The 18,496-nt window shown below is 42.7% G+C and overlaps 1 protein-coding gene across 4 annotated transcripts in view; it reads left to right on the top strand.

The window, feature by feature from the left end:
* Positions 1–18,496, top strand: part of MKRN1 (makorin ring finger protein 1) — a 548,705-nt gene that overhangs the window by 438,909 nt on the left and 91,300 nt on the right. For 2 of the 4 annotated variants that reach the window (XR_003943541.1, XR_003943540.1), the window contains one exon: positions 7,500–7,570. The exons of 1 other annotated variant lie outside the window; for it this stretch is intronic. Coding sequence is in view for 1 of the 3 variants with exons in the window: in XM_030215959.1 (XP_030071819.1) it covers positions 7,500–7,610; positions 16,470–16,479 (121 nt within the window). In the remaining 2 variants the exon portion in view is untranslated. Of the gene's footprint in view, positions 1–7,499; positions 7,611–16,469; positions 16,548–18,496 lie in introns of those variants that run through there. One more of the 4 variants, XM_030215959.1, reaches the window with a different exon arrangement.

The raw sequence follows: 18,496 nt of genomic DNA, 5'->3' as shown, positions 1-18,496 counted from the left end.
CTCTAGTGACTGAAAAAACACTACAGAGAACTTCCTGCTTTTATGTCATCGTGCTGTGCATGATCACAATGTGATGATGTCATCAAAACCACGGTTAATACAAAAATGCATTATCAAAGGATGAATATATAGCTCCCCTGAAATAAAAACAATAACCCCATCTTAAAAACTGCCTAATGAAATCGACAGCAATTATCCCATCGTGGCGTCCATGATGTCATTATGACAGCGCCAATCTTTACACTTTAAACACAGTGTTCACTGTTGACTATCACTGAAAAAAAATATATTAATGGGTCTATGCCAGTGGTTCCCAAACCTGGTCCTGAAGGCACCCCAGCCAGTGAGGCTGTCAGTATATCCACAATGAATATTGATGAGATCTGCATGCAGTGGAGCAATGCATTCAAATCTCTCTCATGAATATTCATTGTGGGTATCCTGACATTTCACCTGACTAGCTGGGGTGCCTCCAGGACCAGGCTTGGAACCACTGGTCTATGCAGTGTTGGAGCTGTTCATCACTAAGTCATGCTGGGTACTAATACACAACTTGACAATTTGTGAGCCTCTAATAGATGTTCCAAAGTAATATATATTGAAAACCTGCCCTCCATTATTATATATTGAACTCAGATACAAATCAACCTATGCATCCAATTTTTCTTACTTAAGTATACAAATGTGGAATGCACTACCAAAGAGTGTGAAAGCGATTCACGACCATCAAAACTTCAGGCGATCATTAAAGACCTACCTGTTTTGCAAGGCCTACCCTACTGGCGTTACTTAAATGCCTCAACTCTGCAATGCATCAATACCTTACATTGCATTGGACATTATATATTCCTTTATTTCCTTGTCCCTTTTTGTACCTGTTTACTCTAACCTTACCTAACCCTTATTTTAAATTGTATTTGTTTAACATCTACCGGACTTGGCGATCGCCTTTACGGTATTATGTAAGCCACATTGAGCCTGCTAATGGGTGGGAAAATGTGGGATACAAATGTTACAACCTAATAAGAGGAGTTTGATTAATATGTGTAAAGTTAGTTTGGAGGTGTCCCTTTAAATTGATGGAAAAAATTTCCAACCCCTGTATGAAATATATATCTCACAAATGGAACCTCAAACCTCCTAACAAGGAACCATACCAAAGTATTAACAATGCCTTGTATAAACTGGAGTAGGTTAATATCATAGGTTCCTATTTAAGGGAGAAAAAGAGAAAAAAAACCCAAACGCAAAAACTCATGCTACATGAGAAAACCGTATGGGATGAAAAACTCTCTTTCCCTCTTAAAAATATATATAGATTATAAATTAAACGGACACCAAAAAACCAAACTACCCAAAACTGACCTCAGCCAGAAAAAAGACTACCTAAAAAAGCCCCCCTGGGAGGAAGAAACCTGAAGAAACCTGAAGTTCAATTAAGAATAACATAAAGCCTCAGATAGCCAAGGCAAACGTTTATAAACCCACTCTATCCTATCAAAATATACAACAAGCATGCCCAACACCAATGGCCAAGGGTTTACTTAGCTTAATCCAGGCGAAACAGCTTCAGGAAAGTTTCTATCAAAAATCCCCCCCAAGGACTCCGGAGCCTTATGGAACTTCTGCAACGGCGAAAAAAACGCCGACCCTTCTACAAGAGCGCCTTGTTTCGCCAACCTCGTGGCTGCTTCAGGAAGGGCGCTTCAAATCCATCTGGAAATATAAAGCCAAATCAACACTGAAAACCAAAGCTCAGTCGTGTGGATCCCAAAGATGGTGCAGGAGCAGGAACTCCAGATCTAATTGAGTTTTTTTAAAAGCGTGTAGTGACGTCATGACGTCATAGCGTCATTGCATTACATGTCCAATCCTAATGTGTCCTCTAGGATGGCTTACACTTCTCCTCTGACAGCATGTAGAATTGCATGGTATGTCTCATGTTGATGATGCATGCACCTTGAGAAACACAGTGGGATTAATTCTCTACAGGTCGCCTAAAGTTAGATGCCGGGATGATACGTGCTAATCTAAATTCTATATTGGCAGTCACACACGTACTTGTTGTTATAGAATACTAGCTGTCCCCGCTGGCATTGCTCAGCGATAGGTTAGTACTTTGTAATTGAGAAAAACAAGGTTTATTTATGTGTAATAATGCTGTATAAGTATGCTGAGGGTTTAGTGTGGGTGGCGATGTTGTACTCTGGGGTATGTGAGAACGGGTGAGTGTCAGTGGGGGTGTGGTACTGAGGGGTGAGTGGGGGTGTGCTATTCTGGGGTGTTTGATTGGGGTTGTTTTGCTGAGGGGTGTGTGAGAATGGGTATGAGTGGAGGTTTTTGCTCAGTGCTGTATTATAATGGGTGAGGATGTAAGAATGGCTGAGTGTAACTGTGTGTTTTGCTGAGGGGTATGTGAGAAAGAGTGACATTGACATTGAGTTTAATACTCTCTTAAATCAGAAAATGTGGAGACTGGATCCCTACCTAGCACTAACTTTTTTTTTTCTGATCAATTTGTTTAGGTTGATTTTCTTGATTAGTTGTTTCTTTCAATCTAGGAAATGCCTGCCGTTTGGCTTTCACCGTTTTCCTGTCAAAATACATCCTTCTTTTCAAGGGCATATTGAAATTCAGTTTCCTGGCGCGGTAGTGAATTCATTCACACACAGCTTTCTCTCTACTCTGTTCCCAGCAGTCTCAGAACTCCCCTTGAACTGAAATTGTTATGGAAGAGGGTATTAGACAATGAGAGAGGGACAACTGCACAGCTGCTGTCCATGTTCCTCTCCACCAGTCTCTGAGCCCTCACCCAGTCCCAAGCAGTTTCTGTCACAGTCTCCCAACTCATCAGTTTATCGCTTAGTAGTCTGTCTCATCTCGTGGACTTGGGAGGGGGTAGTGAATTCATGCACACACACACACATACTTCCCAGCCTGACCCCAATACTTTCTTCCTATCCTTTTCCTAGCAGTCTCTGAACCACCCTTGTATGGAAATTGTTAGGGAAGAGGGTATTAACTTCTGTCTGTTTTTCCCCACAAGTCTCTGAGCCCTCACCCTAACCCAAGCAATCTGTTACTTAGCAAGAAAGCAGCTTGTCACTTAGCAACAGCAAGAAAGAACTTTCTGACCTGCAGCCTATTCATTTAATGGATGGAGGTATTGCTCCCCCTCCCCTGAGTGCCCCCATTAACCAAATCGCTTCAAACTACAAAATAATCTCAGCAACGGAGGGCAGAGTCTGCATACCAGGTTTGATGGCCGTAGATCTTCGGGGGCTGGAGAAATTTAGACACGGACAAACAAACAAACATTGGCTGTTCTTCCCCTCTTGCTAGATCCTGCTGATGTCAGAATCCAGCACTTTATCAACTGACCTTTCCTCCTGCACTCTGCTTCGGCTTTTACCTCGTAAATTGATTTGCACTTTTCTGACCACTGACAAGTCAGTTAGCTAAAAGCTCAAACTTTAAAATGCCTGAAAGCTGCATTTTCTGTATTTTTGTTGAGAGCTGTAAAAGCTGTGAATACAAGGTCATGCTGAATCATACAAGGTCATGCTGAATCAGCAAGGAGTGCTCTTCCCCTCCCCTGACAGAAATGGTGCCACTGACTCTAGCTCAGCAAGGACACAAAGAATATGTAAACAGTTTGAGAGAGAAGATGCATTGAGGTTCCTAGACAAAACAGTGATAAGACCTGAGTTTTGGAAAGATTTCTGTAGCAATAATGGCGACTATAATCTCCTGTGAAAGATACCTTGAACTTCTGTTTTTCATAAACATTTAGATATTGTGTTCTGTATTTCATAACATTCAGATAGTATTTTTCCATTTTATGTAAACAATAAAGTAAGACAGAGATTAGCTGAAATAAGACAGAAAATAGCTGAAATTGCAAGGTTGTATGATTTGGGAGGAAATTTCCATTGTGCAAAAGAGTATTAAGTGGTTCTGTGTGGTATGTAGACAGAGGCTGAGATGATCAACTGAGTGACTCTTTACCACAGTGGTCTCTCTCCCTCTCATAACAAATTATTATTATTTGTTACTGACTGATTGCTTTGTTGTTACCTAATTTGGTAAGTAATAAAGACTTTTGCCTTCGAAGGAACATAGTCTCTGTCTTCTCTGTTTCCTCTGTCCACTGTATCTTGGGGTGGGTGTAAGGAGGCAGAAACCCTATTTGCCCCACAGGGCCAAATGGTATATTTCCTATGGTAAGTAGAAATATATCATAGAAAGAATTCCCATATATTGTAGCCCTTCCCTGAGACTAGGTAGTTATCAGAGGGGACCTTGGACTCCACTATAAACATTTGGTAGCAGAGGATGGTTTCGATCCATCAACCTCTGGGTTATGGGCCCAGCACGCTTCCGCTGTTTGTTTTTGGTCTGTATTTGCTTTCTATTTGCTTGGTTCTTCGTTGCTGAACTCTGCCTGTTCCCTGACTACTCTCTGTGCCTGCTGCCTGCCTATTGACCCAGCATGTACCCTGTCTACTCTCTGTGCCTGCTGCCTGCCTTTTGACCCAGCGTGTACCCTGACTAATTTCTGTACCTGCTGCCTACCTATTGACCCAGCGTTGACCCTGACTACTCTCCATGCCTGCTGCCAGCCTATTGACCCAGCGTGTATCCAGACTCATCTCTGTGCCCGCAGTCTGCCTGTTGACCCAGCGTATTCCCTGACTACTCTTTGTGCGTACTGCCTGCCTTTTGACCCGGTGTATACCCTGACTACTCTCTGTGCCTGTTCTCATAAGTCCTGTCGGCTGCCTGCACCTGGGGGCTCAGCCTCCGGGGAATAGCGGTCATTGCAGGTGAAGCCTCAAGGTTGTCCGACCACCGAGTCAGGACCTGAGTCCTCCTCTTCTCCAAGAATGATCAGTGTTCTACTCGGCACAAGGACTCACGAGTCTGACACATTTCTCTATATTAAATTTCATCTGTCATTTGGATGCCCAATGTTCCAGTTTCCTAAGGTCTCCTGCATTTTTTCACAATCTGCATTTGTTTTTACAACTTTGAATAGTTTTGTGTCAGCTGCAAATTTAATCACCTCACTTGTTCTTATTTCCAGTTCATTTATAAATATGTTAAATAGCGCCTGTCCCAGTACAGATCCCTGTGGTGCTCCACTATTCACTCTTCCCCATTGAGAAAAATGGCCATTTAACCCTACCCTCTGTTTTGTGTCCAAAAACCAATTCCTAATCCACAGAAGGACATTGCATCCTATCCCTTTCTCAGGAGTATCTCTTGAGGAACTTTGTCAAAAGCTTTCTGAAAATGTAGGTACAATACATCAACAAACTCACCTTTATCCACATGTTTATTCACGTTTTCAAAGAAATGAGGCAAATTGGTGAGGCAAGACTTCCCTTGGCTGCATCCATACTGACTCATATTTGTCTATGTGTTCCATAATTTTTTTTAAATCGTTTATTTATAATTTTTCATTTTACAAGGGTCACTTGCAAACAGTAATACAGAGATGACTGCACATTAATACAAGATAAGAAGAAAACAATCCCAACTAGATATATGGATTATATACAATCTTTCTCTTTCTTAGACCACAAAGTGAAGAAAAATAGGGAGAGTGAGATAAGACAAGGAGATCAATTAAACAGTAAACAGAAAAAAGAAAACATGGTATTAACCTGATTATCCCCAGATATTACTCATCTAATTCATTATTCCACATTGATCATCTGGTTGGCTTCTTCAAGACCAAATACGGTGTATAGTCAATTCATTTCATTGAGAACGTACTTATTGTCCAGATTTTAATTAGAAATAATACATCTGATTACATTCTCTCTCTTTTAAAAACCAGAAATTATTTAACAATACATATACTTAAGTCTCTAATTCAAATCCCACTGATGTTCCATAATTTTATTCTTTATAATATTTTCATCTATTTTGCCCAGCACTGAAGTCAGGCTTACCAGTCTGTAATTTTCTGGATCAACCCTGGAACCCTTTTTAAAAATTGGTGTTACATTGGCCACCCTCCAATCTTCAGGTACTACGGATGATTTTAACAGCAGGTTACAGATCACTAACAGCAGATCAGCAATTTCATTTTTGAGTTCTTTCAGTATCCTGGGGTGAATACCATCTGGTCCAGGTGATTTATCACTCTTTAACTTGTCGATTTGGCTCAGTACATCTTCCAGGTTCACAAAGATTTCTTTCAGTTCTTCCACATTGCCACCCTTGAAAACCATTTCCTGTACAGATAGATCTCTTACATCGTCTTACTTAAAGACCAAAGCAAAGAATTCATTCAGTCTCTCCGCTATGGCCTTGTCTTCCCTGAGTGCCCCTTTTGTTCCTTCATGATCTAACAGTTCGACGGATTCCCTCACAGCCTTTCTGCTTCTGATAGTACCTGAAAAAGATGTTACTATGAGTTTTTGTCTCCACAGCAAGTTTTTTCATATTCTCTTTTAGCCTTCTTTATCAATGCTTTGGATCTAATCTAATCTAGGGCATGTTGTGATGTTCCACGGGAGAGCAGTCCTTCTTCTAGAATAATTTTCAGTGAGAGCCCTTGGCGTCGGGTAGTTCCGACGCGGAGCTCATAAGATAAATTACATTTCTACTTTTATATTTTGAATTTCTTATGAAAAATTGGCCATTTTGGTTTTATTGTTTGAGAAATTGTTAGAGCACATTTTGCACTATTCTTTGAAAGAGAGAGTGACCCAATGAATGAAGTGCTATGCCACCCGTCAGTGGTTGTGATGAACTACTAAGTGGGTGTGTAAATCTCTGAGGGCACTCCTCTATACATACATATGAAAAGTTACTGATAGTAGTAGTACGTTTTTCCTGGTTCTGTTGAGCATCAGTCTGAAATTTTACCAGTGAAATAAGGGGTTTTGTTTTGCTTGCATCTAATTTAACAATTAAGTATAAAACTGTGTGGGCAAGCTTATAGATTTAGGGCAATTATGAAAAATAAAATACCCGTTAGTTTTTTTTGTATAGGGGATCATTTGCTATCAACACGTGCCAAGGCTATTATCATGCATTGTGTACTGCAGGGCCCATATTGTTAGTAAATAACCTCACCCCCCCATAGTGACATTTAATTGCATTGTTTATTACTTGTCTCCTTACAATTTGTGCTGCACAACCAACTTTGATTTGGTTACTAACTTTTTATCAATTAGCAAACAGGTAACCAGAAAATTCACATCCCAAGTTATTTGACATCATTAGCTTATAAACATAAGACCCTAGAAAAAGTCAGTTCTGTATTGTGAAGGAAAGTGTAGGTTATGGATTTAATATAGTCATGTTTTCCCATTTCTCTCTCTTCTTCCTCCTTCAGCTCCCTCCCCCCCCCCCCCCCCCTTTTTAACAGTAAATGATTGACACTAGATTGTGTGGTGCTGCTTCCTTCTGGGTTATAAATTAGGGTGAAAAAACCACCTTTGTAATGTGGAGTTCTGCAGTGCAGTCTGTTCATTTTGCAGGTCCTGCCCAGAATGCCGAATCACCTCCAATTTTGTTATTCCAAGTGAGTACTGGGTGGAGGAGAAGGAGGAGAAGCAGAAACTCATCCAGAAATACAAAGAGGCTATGAGGTATGAATGCCAAAAGCTCAGGAGCTACAGGAAAACAAAGGATCAGCCAGAACAGGGCTGTGCATATATAGTCTTTAGAATTAATATAATCATTTGCATACCGTTACAGAAAGTCTATAATCAAGCCATATTAAACTTTGTTTGAAGTAATATAATAGGAAACATGCTCCTCAGGTGCTCACTTGGCAAATAAAATATATTCTCAGTTCTGCTGCACTCCATCTTGTTGGTAACTTTGAGATTTTAAATTCAAAGGGGAACTAATGTTATTTCATTTCCACATGGTCTTTAAAGGAGTCGTTTTTCATACACCAATATTTAATGTTATTAAACTTGAAAATAATAGAAAAAAAAGATTTTACTGCTGAAAGAAAGGGCTTTTTTTCTTCTTTCTTTTCAGTTTTCCATTACAGAAAACAAGAGAAATAAGTTCACATAATGTAAGAACTGTTAGAGACAAAGTGAAAAAATTGGGAGAGACTGATAGGGATGGCTGTCTTCAGGTATTAACAGAATGAGAAAGAGAGAGAATGCTGGACAAAGGTTGGGACATGGGGTCAAAATGGGGATATTTAGAATGAATGACTAGTGGAAACAAGGATGAGATTGAGGGAGTAACAGATAGGGGTGGGAGAAACAGACTGGTGCGGGTATGATTTTGGGGAGAGAAATAGGGACAATAGGGTAGGGGTACCAAGAAAGAGATTTGTAACTGAAAGATGGAGAGACAGGATAAAGGATTTAGGGAGAGACTAGTAAGACAGAGTGGGTAGATTGAGAGAGAGTAGTAGAGACAATTTGGGAGACAGAGACTGGAGGGGACTGATTGAGTAATGTAGGGAGAATGGTGAGGACATGAGGGATAAAGGGAAAAACTAGTGAAGGGATTTCCAGAAAGAAACTGATGTGCACAGAGTAGATGAATAGAGAAAGACTGAATAAGAAACTGGTAGGTATGGGTGGATTTTGAGTGAGAAGTTGACATGGACAGATTAGAGATTTAGGGGCTGTTTTACCAAGCTATGGTAAAAGGGGCCCTGCGATGGCGTCAGCGCGTGAATTTGCTGCACGCTGAGGCCCCTTTTATCACAGTCCGGAAATGACACGCGCTGGGGGTGGCACTAATGCTGTCTCCTGCGGTAGGCCAGTGGTAGTGCTGGATTCTGCGGTAGCTCTACTGCAACGTTGTAAAAGGGCCCCTTAGAGAGAGAAAATGTGTCTGGTTAGAGGGATGGGGTGTGAGAGACAGAGATAAATGTACAGTATAGGGGCAACTGGCTGTGTGGATTGAGAAAGAGAAGATTGGTGATGACATAAAGAATATCATGCAGAGTCAGACCAAGATCTACTGTGCCCAACATCCTGTCTCTGGTTGATCCCAAAACATAGATCTGTATTTCATAGCTCATTTGTAGGACTGAGCAATGGCATGCCCAAATGTAGATGGCTAATATTTTTATGTACAGTAGGAAAAGGGAGAAAACAATACAGCCATGAAAGTAAACCCAAAGAAAGTTATATTGGCTTCAAGAAACACAGAAGTCCATGAAAAATGATCAACAAATGTATTAAGGTCCTAACACAGTCCATGTTTCAGTTAACACTCTGCATCAGGTGTCTATAACACATAAACAATATACAACCAATACAAAAATATTACAAATATTACAGAAATATCAAAATTAAACAGACAATAAAAAGGACCGTTTATAAAAGTTATAGCAATAATAATAGATATAAATAGCAACAAAACACACATGAACAGAGTAGAAAACCAAAAGCATAAAACAAAGGAGGGCATAAAAGTAGTCTAAAGATGTTAAATTCAACAGGAAGCAGCATAAAAGTAGACTGACAATATGTGTGGCTCCAAAACCTTTGAAACAATATCTGAAAATGTGTATTAAAATAAGAAAAAATAAAAAATAGTGGCAACAATGCATGGGTGTGTAAATAGTAACATATAAACATTATCAATACATAACAGAAGTAAATGATAGTGTAGTTAGTCAAAAAAGTCCATCAACAATTCTTATGTATATACAGTATATGGTGAATCTGTTGCATTAACAGGGTATAGAAAATCTGTAAAGACTAGCAAAATAGCCTAAAGAAACAAAAAGTATGTGTACTTCCATTACTTCCAAGGATCACGCCAGGCAAATGGATTGTGACCATCCGCCAGCAGGTGGAGATAGAGAGCTCTGAGTTGTGCCTCATAAGCTCCTGCGCTTAGCAACCAAGTCAGTATTCTTTATCTTCAGCAGGCAGGATAGCAGCTCCTCTCCGCTGTGGTGACTTCTGTGTGGCTTCCTGTCCTGCTTGCAGGTTCATTTGAGTTTGGGGTTGAGACCTAGTGTAAACCCTAGTGTAGTCCCTCCTTGCTCCCCTGTTGCCACGTTCTACCTCTTTATCTCAGTCTTCACTTCTCTTTTTCTCCTGCCTCTATCTAACTGCAGTTCTTTTTGAGAGCGCTTCTGCTATGGGAAGATTGTGGTGCTTCAGTGCCTTGGAGTTCACGAGACTGTCTGTTTTCTGTGAGTTCATTTATTATTCTCTGTGTCTGAGTCTATTAATTCTTGTGAGTGCTGCTGGGGTAAGCTCTCGGCTACCAGTTCCTGCACGCTTTGCTTTACTTCTGTGAACATACCACTTTTGCCTACTTTGGCCATTAGTACTCAGTCTCTGGGAGTTCAATCCAGCCCATCTCCGATGGCGGTTTTGGCGTGCTCAGTGCCACAAGGCTTCAGCAGCTATTTTGTCAGCAGGTTCCTCGCCTGCTGCCGTGTCCCGGGATGTTGGTTTTGCAGGGGTAGAAGTCTCTGCCCTGCTGTTTTCGCCTGAATCTGTTCTTTTTTTTTTTTTTTTTTTAATTTTTGAAATTTTTTATTCATTTTTATAGTGACAAACAGAATACTTATCAAACAGTCATGCATTTACAAAGTCAAAGATCCCTTCCCCCCTCCTCCCTCCCTCCCCTCTCCCTCCCCCCTCCCTCCCATCTAGCAATTTCTACGTTTGTTTTATGTCATTTGGGTTAAGTCCTGATATTCAGTCCATAATTCTGAGGTTTCACTGTAACGTCCCAATCTTTTGTCCGTAAGTTTCTCCATTTTACCAATCAAAGATAACTTTAAAATCCAGTCTCCCTCCGAGGGTGCCTCCAGCTGCTTCCATTGCTTCGCTATTACGCTCTTTGCCGCTGCTAGGCACATTCTTTTAAACCGGCTCTGCCACTTAGCTCCCTGTCTATTACCCAATCCAAGTAGGCACCACTGAGGTTCGCACGGGAATGGCTTCCCCGTATGGGCTGCTATCTTTGCTGCAACATTTTCCCAGAAGACCTGTATTTTTGCACAAGACCACCAGATGTGTAGAAGGGGCCCTCCTCATTTCCACATCTCCAACACCATTGTGAAGTCCCCGGAAACATAGCATGCAATCTGTGTGGGGTATAATACCATCTTGACAGGATTTTAAATGCATTTTCCTTTATCAACACACAGGTTGAAGCTTTGTTGACTTCAGCTATGATCGCCTTCCATTCGTGTGCTGTAAATTCCTTTTATAAGTCCCGTTCCCACTGAAGCATATAAGGACATTTCTCAAACGTCCTACCCCTTAAAAGTCTATACAATACAGAGATGGTACCTTTCATTTTCCCCAAAGAGCCCCATAAGTTCTCCAGACCCTCATACTCCTCCGGATCTGTCTTCAACCACCCTTGCGTTTGCATATAATGTTTAACCTGTAAGTAGAAAAAAATTTCAGAGTCTAAAATCCCATTTTGCTCCTTAAACTCTTCAAAGGGTACCATATGCCCATCATCCAGTAGATCTCTAAAACAGATTAACCCATTCCCTGCCCATCTCTTCGCCACCAGATGACCCACCCCTATTTGAAACCCTGGTTCCCCCCCTATATGTGCATAGGTGGAAGTGAGCCTAGTCTGCCACAATTTGGGTCGAAGTGATGCCCATAATGTCAAAAGATGTCTTACGAATGGGTTGGAAGTCAATGTGGTATATGTCCTACGTGGAAGTGAGGCCCAGAGGATTGATTTTAAACAATGATTAGACACCATGGACTGATCAAGATGGGCCACCACTGAGGGCCTGTCCTGGCTCCATGCTGAAATAAACTTTAATTGAGCAGCCCAGTAATACCATTTTAGGTTCGGAACCCCTCGTCCCCCCAATTCCACCGACTTCCATAACAACTTTCTGCTTTGCCTCGGAGCTTTACCCTCCCAAATAAATCTCATAAGAACTCTCTGCAATTTTTCCAACTCCCCCTTGGGCACTATTATTGGTAATGTTTGAAATAAGAATAGCACACGGGGTAGGATATTCATTCGGACAACTGCTATCCGCCCCCACCAGGATAACCATTTCCCCATCCATGCTCCCAAATCTGTTCGCACTTGCTGAAATAACGGTATATAATTCAGATTAAATAATTGTGAAATCTTTATAGGGATCCTGACCCCCAGGTATTGAATCTTATCTGGCCGCACTTGGAACGGGAACCCCTGCATGATCTCCTGCATTCAGGATTGTGTGATGGAAACCCCCATCAATTCAGATTTGTCATAATTTATCTTAAAGCCTGACAGCCGCCCATACTCCTCTAACTCTACCATCAAATTTGGGAGAGTCAATGCAGGGCTCCCCACAAAAAATAACATGTCATCCGCAAATAGGGCTAATTTATGTTCGACAGTCCCAATTACTATCCCTTTTACATCTGCGGATTCTCGAATCTTTTGCGCTAGCGGCTCTATATAGAGTGCAAAAAGCAGCGGAGACAATGGGCAGCCCTGTCGGGTCCCACGATCTATCTGGAAAGTCGACGTGTACCCACCATTGATCTTTAATCGCGCTATAGGTCTTTCATATAATCTGCTAAGCCATCCCATCAGACCAGTCCCAACCTCCATATGTTCCATAACTTCCCAAAGATAGGGCCACTCTACCCTATCAAATGCTTTTTCTGCATCTGTACTCAATAAAGCAACCGGTACAGCCTGTCTCTTAGCCTCCCTTATAACATGCAGCGTTCGGCGTATGTTATCCGCCACTTGTCGCCCCTTAACAAATCCAGATTTGTCAGTATGTATTAATTTGGGCAATATCACGCCCAGCTGATCTGCCAGTACTTTGGATAAGATTTTTATATCTAGGTTGATTAACGAAATTGGTCTATAGGAACCACATATAGCTGGGTACCTCCCTGGCTTTAATATCAAAGATATTCCCGCCTCATGCATACTAATGGGCAATGACTGACCACCAAAACAATCATTACCCACTGTCATCAACAAAGGGCCCACTTCCCCCGCAAAAAGTTTGTAAAATTTAGCAAAGTAACCATCCATCCCTGGGGCCTTGCCCCCCTTAAGATTCTTGATGACTCCTGTAATTTCATCAAGGCGAAACGGAACTTCTAGCTTCCGGCTCTCTTCACTAGTCAGTTTTGACAGCCCAAGTCCCTCTAAACTCCGACGAATCTCTTCCGCTTCCACCCCTAATTCTCTTTTATATAGCTCTTTATAAAAAGTTACAAATTGATCTCTAATTTCTTTATCTCTGTAATACATCTGGTCCCCTGGGCCTTTAATTTTCGTAATGGTATAAGATCTCCGCCGAGCCCTAAGGCAATTAGCCAACATTTTCCCTGACTTATTACTATATTCATAAAATTTATGTTGGAGAAGGTTCCTCATAAATTCCACCCGCTCTACCTGTAATTTTTCCAGTTCCATTCGGCATGACCTTAGTTCTTGCAACGTTTGTGCGGACCCCCCCCCCCCCCCCCCCCCACTCCTGATGTTGTCTTTCCAAGTGAACTAAGCTAGATCTCAATTTCAGTTCTGCTGTTTTCCTTGCATGCTTTCTACGGGCCCCCCACTTTATAAGATGCCCTCGTACCACCACCTTCAACGCATCCCACAGAGTTCCATCAGATACCTCCCCCTTATCATTAATGGTGCAATAATCCCGGATCACTTTACGAATATCCGCGCAAACTCTGTGGCCCCCTAATAATGACTCGTTCTGCCTCCAGAAGAGGAGCTGGTCTTCCTCCCGCAACCCCTTCAGCTCAAGGTCTACTGGAGCATGGTCGGAAATATTAATGGAGCCAATGTCAGAATCTAATACACTATCCCAGAGTGTACGACTGCACCAAATCATATCTATTCTGGTGTATGTGGTCTGTGAGTGAGAGAAAAATGTGTATTTCTTTTGGCCTGGATGTCTAAGCCTCCAAACTTCTACTAAATCTAACTGGGAAGTCAGGTTTTTCAGCTTTTTACTATGGGCCATGTTTATATGGCCCATATAAACTCCTCCTTTTGAGTGGTCCACTGGTGTCATACATGTATTGAAGTCGCCTCCGAAAATCATATTACCTTATTGGAATTGGGAAAGCTCCCCTGCCACCCTATCAAAGAAGTCCCCCTGCCCCACATTCGGTGCATATATACAGTGGGGCCTTCCGGTTCTGGACCTCATGGCATCCAAACTCAATGTACAAGTACAAAGATTCTACAGCCACTTCAGGGAGAAAGACTACCTAGGAATGGATTCACTGGTACAGCTTTGGCTGCCCTCCTTTATGTGTTTCCTCCATTACATCTTATTGGAAGGACATTGCACAGGATTGCACTTCATCCCAGAAAGGTCGTTCTTGTAGCTCTGGACTGACCCAGATGTCCTTGGTATACTGACCTCATCCGTCTTCAAATTGCTCCTCAGTTGACTCTTCCTCCAAAGATAGGCTTATTGCGCCAAGGTCCAGTACTTATGGAGGATCCCTCCAGCTCTGGTCTTATGGCCTGGCTTTTTTTAGAGGTCGCGATTGATGAAGAAGAGTTATGCGGATGATGTTATTACTACCTTGCTGCAAGCCCGAAAGCAGTCCACCACCTCTTCTTATGCTAGATAGTGGAGAACCTTTAAACGCTGGTCTGCACAGAGTGGTGTTTCTCAATTTCGTGCTTCCTTGTCTCAAATTTTATCCTTCCTTCAGGAGGAATTCAAAAAAGGCTTGACTCTCAATTCACTCAAGGTTCAGGTGGCAGCATTGGTGTGTCATTTCGTCGGCACAGAGAGTTTCATGGCTTCAAGCTGTCTCTTGCACGGATCCCTTTTTTACGCTTTTCTGACTCAGGAATTTCTATACGGACATTTCCGTCCTTTTTGCTGAAAATTTTCTCTCCTTTTCATGTCAATCAGACTGTGTTTCTTCCTTCTTTTTCCAGGGAGGTCTATTCTGCAGAATACATTTCACTGTGACTGTTGGATGTGAAGCGCATCCTTCTGCACTATATTACCGCTACCAACGATTTAAGGCTTTGACGGCCTCCAAAGCAACATTGGCTTGATGGCTTAAGGTGGATATTTCTTCGGCTTACATTCTGAGGGGTAGATTTGCTCCCATGCATGTGAAGGCTTATTCTACCAGGCTTTTGGCGACTTCTTTGGCAGAGTCTAGGGCAATTTCGTTGGCAGAGATCTGTCAATCAGCGACATGATCTTCTTCTCACTCCTTTGTTAAGCATTACCATTTGGCTGTGTCTGCTCGAGCAGATGCTTCCTTCGGGGCAATGGTTCTCGCTACAGGGATATCGCATTCCCTCCCCTCTTAAAGATTGCTTTTCTATATCCCATTTGTCTGGACTGATCCTTCGGACGTAATGGAAGGAAAAATTAGTTAATTACCTGATAATTTTCTTTTCTTTAGTCCCAAAGGATCAGTTCAGAGCCCACCCTTCTGTGATGGTTTCTGTTTTTCTAGGTTCTATGTAAGTTCAGGTTTTTGTAATGTTCTGGTTCCATTCATTCTAATGCACAAGTTTTGCCCTTTTTTTCTTAGTTCTTTTTCTGTCTAGAAGCTGGAGTTTTTTCTCTGGAAGTCACTCTCTTTCATTGCTTTGTTATCGAATACTGTCTTGGTTGCTAAGCACAGTAGCTTATGAGGCATAACGCAAAGTTCTCTGTCTCCACCTGCTGGTGGATGGTCACAACCCATTTATCTGAACTGATCCTTTGGGACTAAAGGAAAGAAAATTATCAGGTAATTAACTAATTTTTCCATATATATTTTGTGATGCAAATGGTATCTTATAAATTGCTCGTGTATTTGGATATTGGAGACTTACACGGTAAGATTTCATTTAGAAAAAACAACTCAGGGAGTCTATGTCGGTGTGACAACATTATATATGAGCAAAATTAAAAAAGGAGACATAATAGTTATGGAAATTTGTGGATGCTAAAAAAAAGCCATATTTGATGTCACAAAAAAGGTGTCGGCACTGGACAACTGTGCTATCCTGCCAATTTTAAAATCAAAGGTAATTGCAGACACCAGATGACCCTATGTAAAGCATATATTAAAAAGATATCTAAAAATACTATCAGAAAATGAAGCAATTTCTGGCACTAAAATTAAGCGGTGAAACGCTGGAGAAAATAAACACCGTGCTGGTGCAAAATGCTCTTTAAAAATCGAGGTAAGACAAATTTACATAAACTGTGTCCAGCAGAATAACAGAAAGGGCATCGCTCTAAACATGTCTACTGTTTTGTATTGATAATGTTTATATGTTATTATTTACACATATGCATTTTTCCTGCTATTCTTTAGATTTTTAATACATTTTTTCAGATATTGCTTCAAATTTTTTAGTGCCACACATTGTCAGTCTTCCTTTATTATGCTTTTTGTTGTATTTAACATTAGTTCTATCAAGGCTGTCATCATATAATTTTATTTTAACTGCGTTTAACTAAATGCTGTACGCATTTTGTTGATATGTATTTATTATTTTGTAATCTTCTTTTTGGTTTTTAGAACATTTTGACTCCTGAGGCAGGCGGTTCCCCACTGAAACGCAGCCCCATGTCGGGACTTTGAAAATACGGGTGCTTGTCTGTAAAATATTGTTCATCTACACTTGGCTACTTGAAAGTTCTTTGGTCCACCCCCACTTTTCTTCTAAGTTGTTTCTCACGTGGGGTTTTTCATGCCCATTCTCTTTCTCTCTCTCACCTCTACTCCCCACACTATTCAGCATTGTCCCTGCCTACCTCTCTTCCCATCAACCAGCATTGCCCCTATCTCTCTCTCACTCCTCCCTCCTATGCAGAATTTCCCCTATCCACTGTCTCCGATACTCTCCAGCCCATAGTCTCTGTCTCTCCCCCCACATTTATCCAGTATTGCACCATCACTTTCTGTTACTTTCTGTCTCTCTATCCCACCTCCACCCATCCAGTCGTGCTTCTTTTCCTTCCCACCTATCCATTGCCACCCTTCAGCACAGTTTCATTCTTCCCTCTACCACCGGTCTCGCGCTAATAAGCAATGGTAGAAGAGCGTGGGACCGGAGTCTGTACAGCACCACTTGCACTAGTGCTTCCTGTGACGGTCCTGCTTCCTCGGATGTAAACTTCTGGGACCAGCACAAGAAGCACTAGCAGCGCTGCAGAGAACCAGGTACTGCACTCTTTTATCGTTGTTTATGAGCGCGGGTCCAGTAGAGGCATTGCAACGGGAGGTAGCCAAACTCTGTTGCAGAACAGGGGTGGATGGGAGGAGAGAGGCATTGGGTCCAACAGGCAGGCTTAGCCTCCCCAAGCCTCTTATACGGGGTACCAATGAAAGGGGGGTAAACACATCAAAGGCAGGTCCAAATATAGAAGCATGTGAATGGCCGGCCCATACACATGCGGAGTCCAGTGGCCGAAGAAAATGCGTATGTAGCGCCTACGTGGAAAAATGTTTCTCCGAGGACAAGCAGGCTGCTTGTTCTCACTGGTGGGTGACGTCCACGGCAGCCCCTCCAATCGGAAACTTCACTAGCAAAGGCCTTTGCTAGTCCTCGCGCGCCCATGCGCACCGCGCATGCGCGGCTGTCTTCCCGCCCGAACCGGCTCGTGTTCGTCAGTCTTCTTTTGTCCGCGCTCGGTACGGTCGTGTTTGCGCCGTTCGTGCCCCTTAAGTTGACCCTCGCGCGTCTTTTGGCTTTTCGCTTTAAAAAATAAAAAGGGATTTCGGAGAAGGGCCTTTCGGTCTTTTTCCCCTTCCCGTATTTCCAGTTTTTGGCACCGTTAAGTTTTCTTTAGTTTTCGGGGTAGGCCCTTTTGAGGCCTCGGGTTGAGTTTTTTTCTCCCCCTCTTTTTGGTGCCTTACCGCAATTACGAGTTTTGATTTCGCCGGCGTGATTTTTCCGCCCATGTCATCGAAGTCTCCCAGCGGCTTCAAGAAGTGCACCCAGTGCGCCCGGGTAATCTCGCTCACTGATAGGCACGCGTCGTGTCTTCAGTGTCTGGGGGCTGGGCACCGCCCGCAGGCCTGTAGTCTTTGCGCCCTTTTACAGAAAAGGACTCAGGTAGCGAGATTGGCCCAGTGGAACGTTTTGTTCTCGGGCTCTTCGTCGGCATCGGCACCGGGAGTATCGAGTGCGTCGACGTCGACAGCGTCAAAACCTCCGTCCTCGGCCGCGACTGTATCGGTTGCATCGAGGCATCGACCCTCTGCATCGTCGGGGCCGAGACATCGGAAGGCTGCGTCGGCGTCAGTGGTACCGGGACCTCCACTAGTGCTGATGTCGTCGGATGGTGGTGCTTCGACTGGAGTGCAGGTGAGGGCTGTCCATTCCCCTGCTGGTGGCGGTGAGCCTTCGGGTGGATCTCCCCCTACCCTGAGGGCTCCTGCGGTACAGCCCCCCCGAGACCGACCTTCTTCGGCCTCGGCCCCGAGGAAGCGACGACTGGATTCTGCGTCCTCCTCGTCGGTACCGGGAAGCTCCGGTGACATGCTTCGTTTGAAAAAGTCAAAGAAGCATCGACACCGGTCTCCTTCCCGCGTCGGTACCG

The sequence above is a fragment of the Microcaecilia unicolor genome, chromosome 10 (assembly GCF_901765095.1).
Source record: "Microcaecilia unicolor chromosome 10, aMicUni1.1, whole genome shotgun sequence".
Lineage (NCBI taxonomy): Eukaryota > Metazoa > Chordata > Amphibia > Gymnophiona > Siphonopidae > Microcaecilia > Microcaecilia unicolor.
The sequence above is the reverse complement of the archived record's forward strand: the minus strand, read 5'-3'. Positions and strand labels throughout refer to the sequence as shown.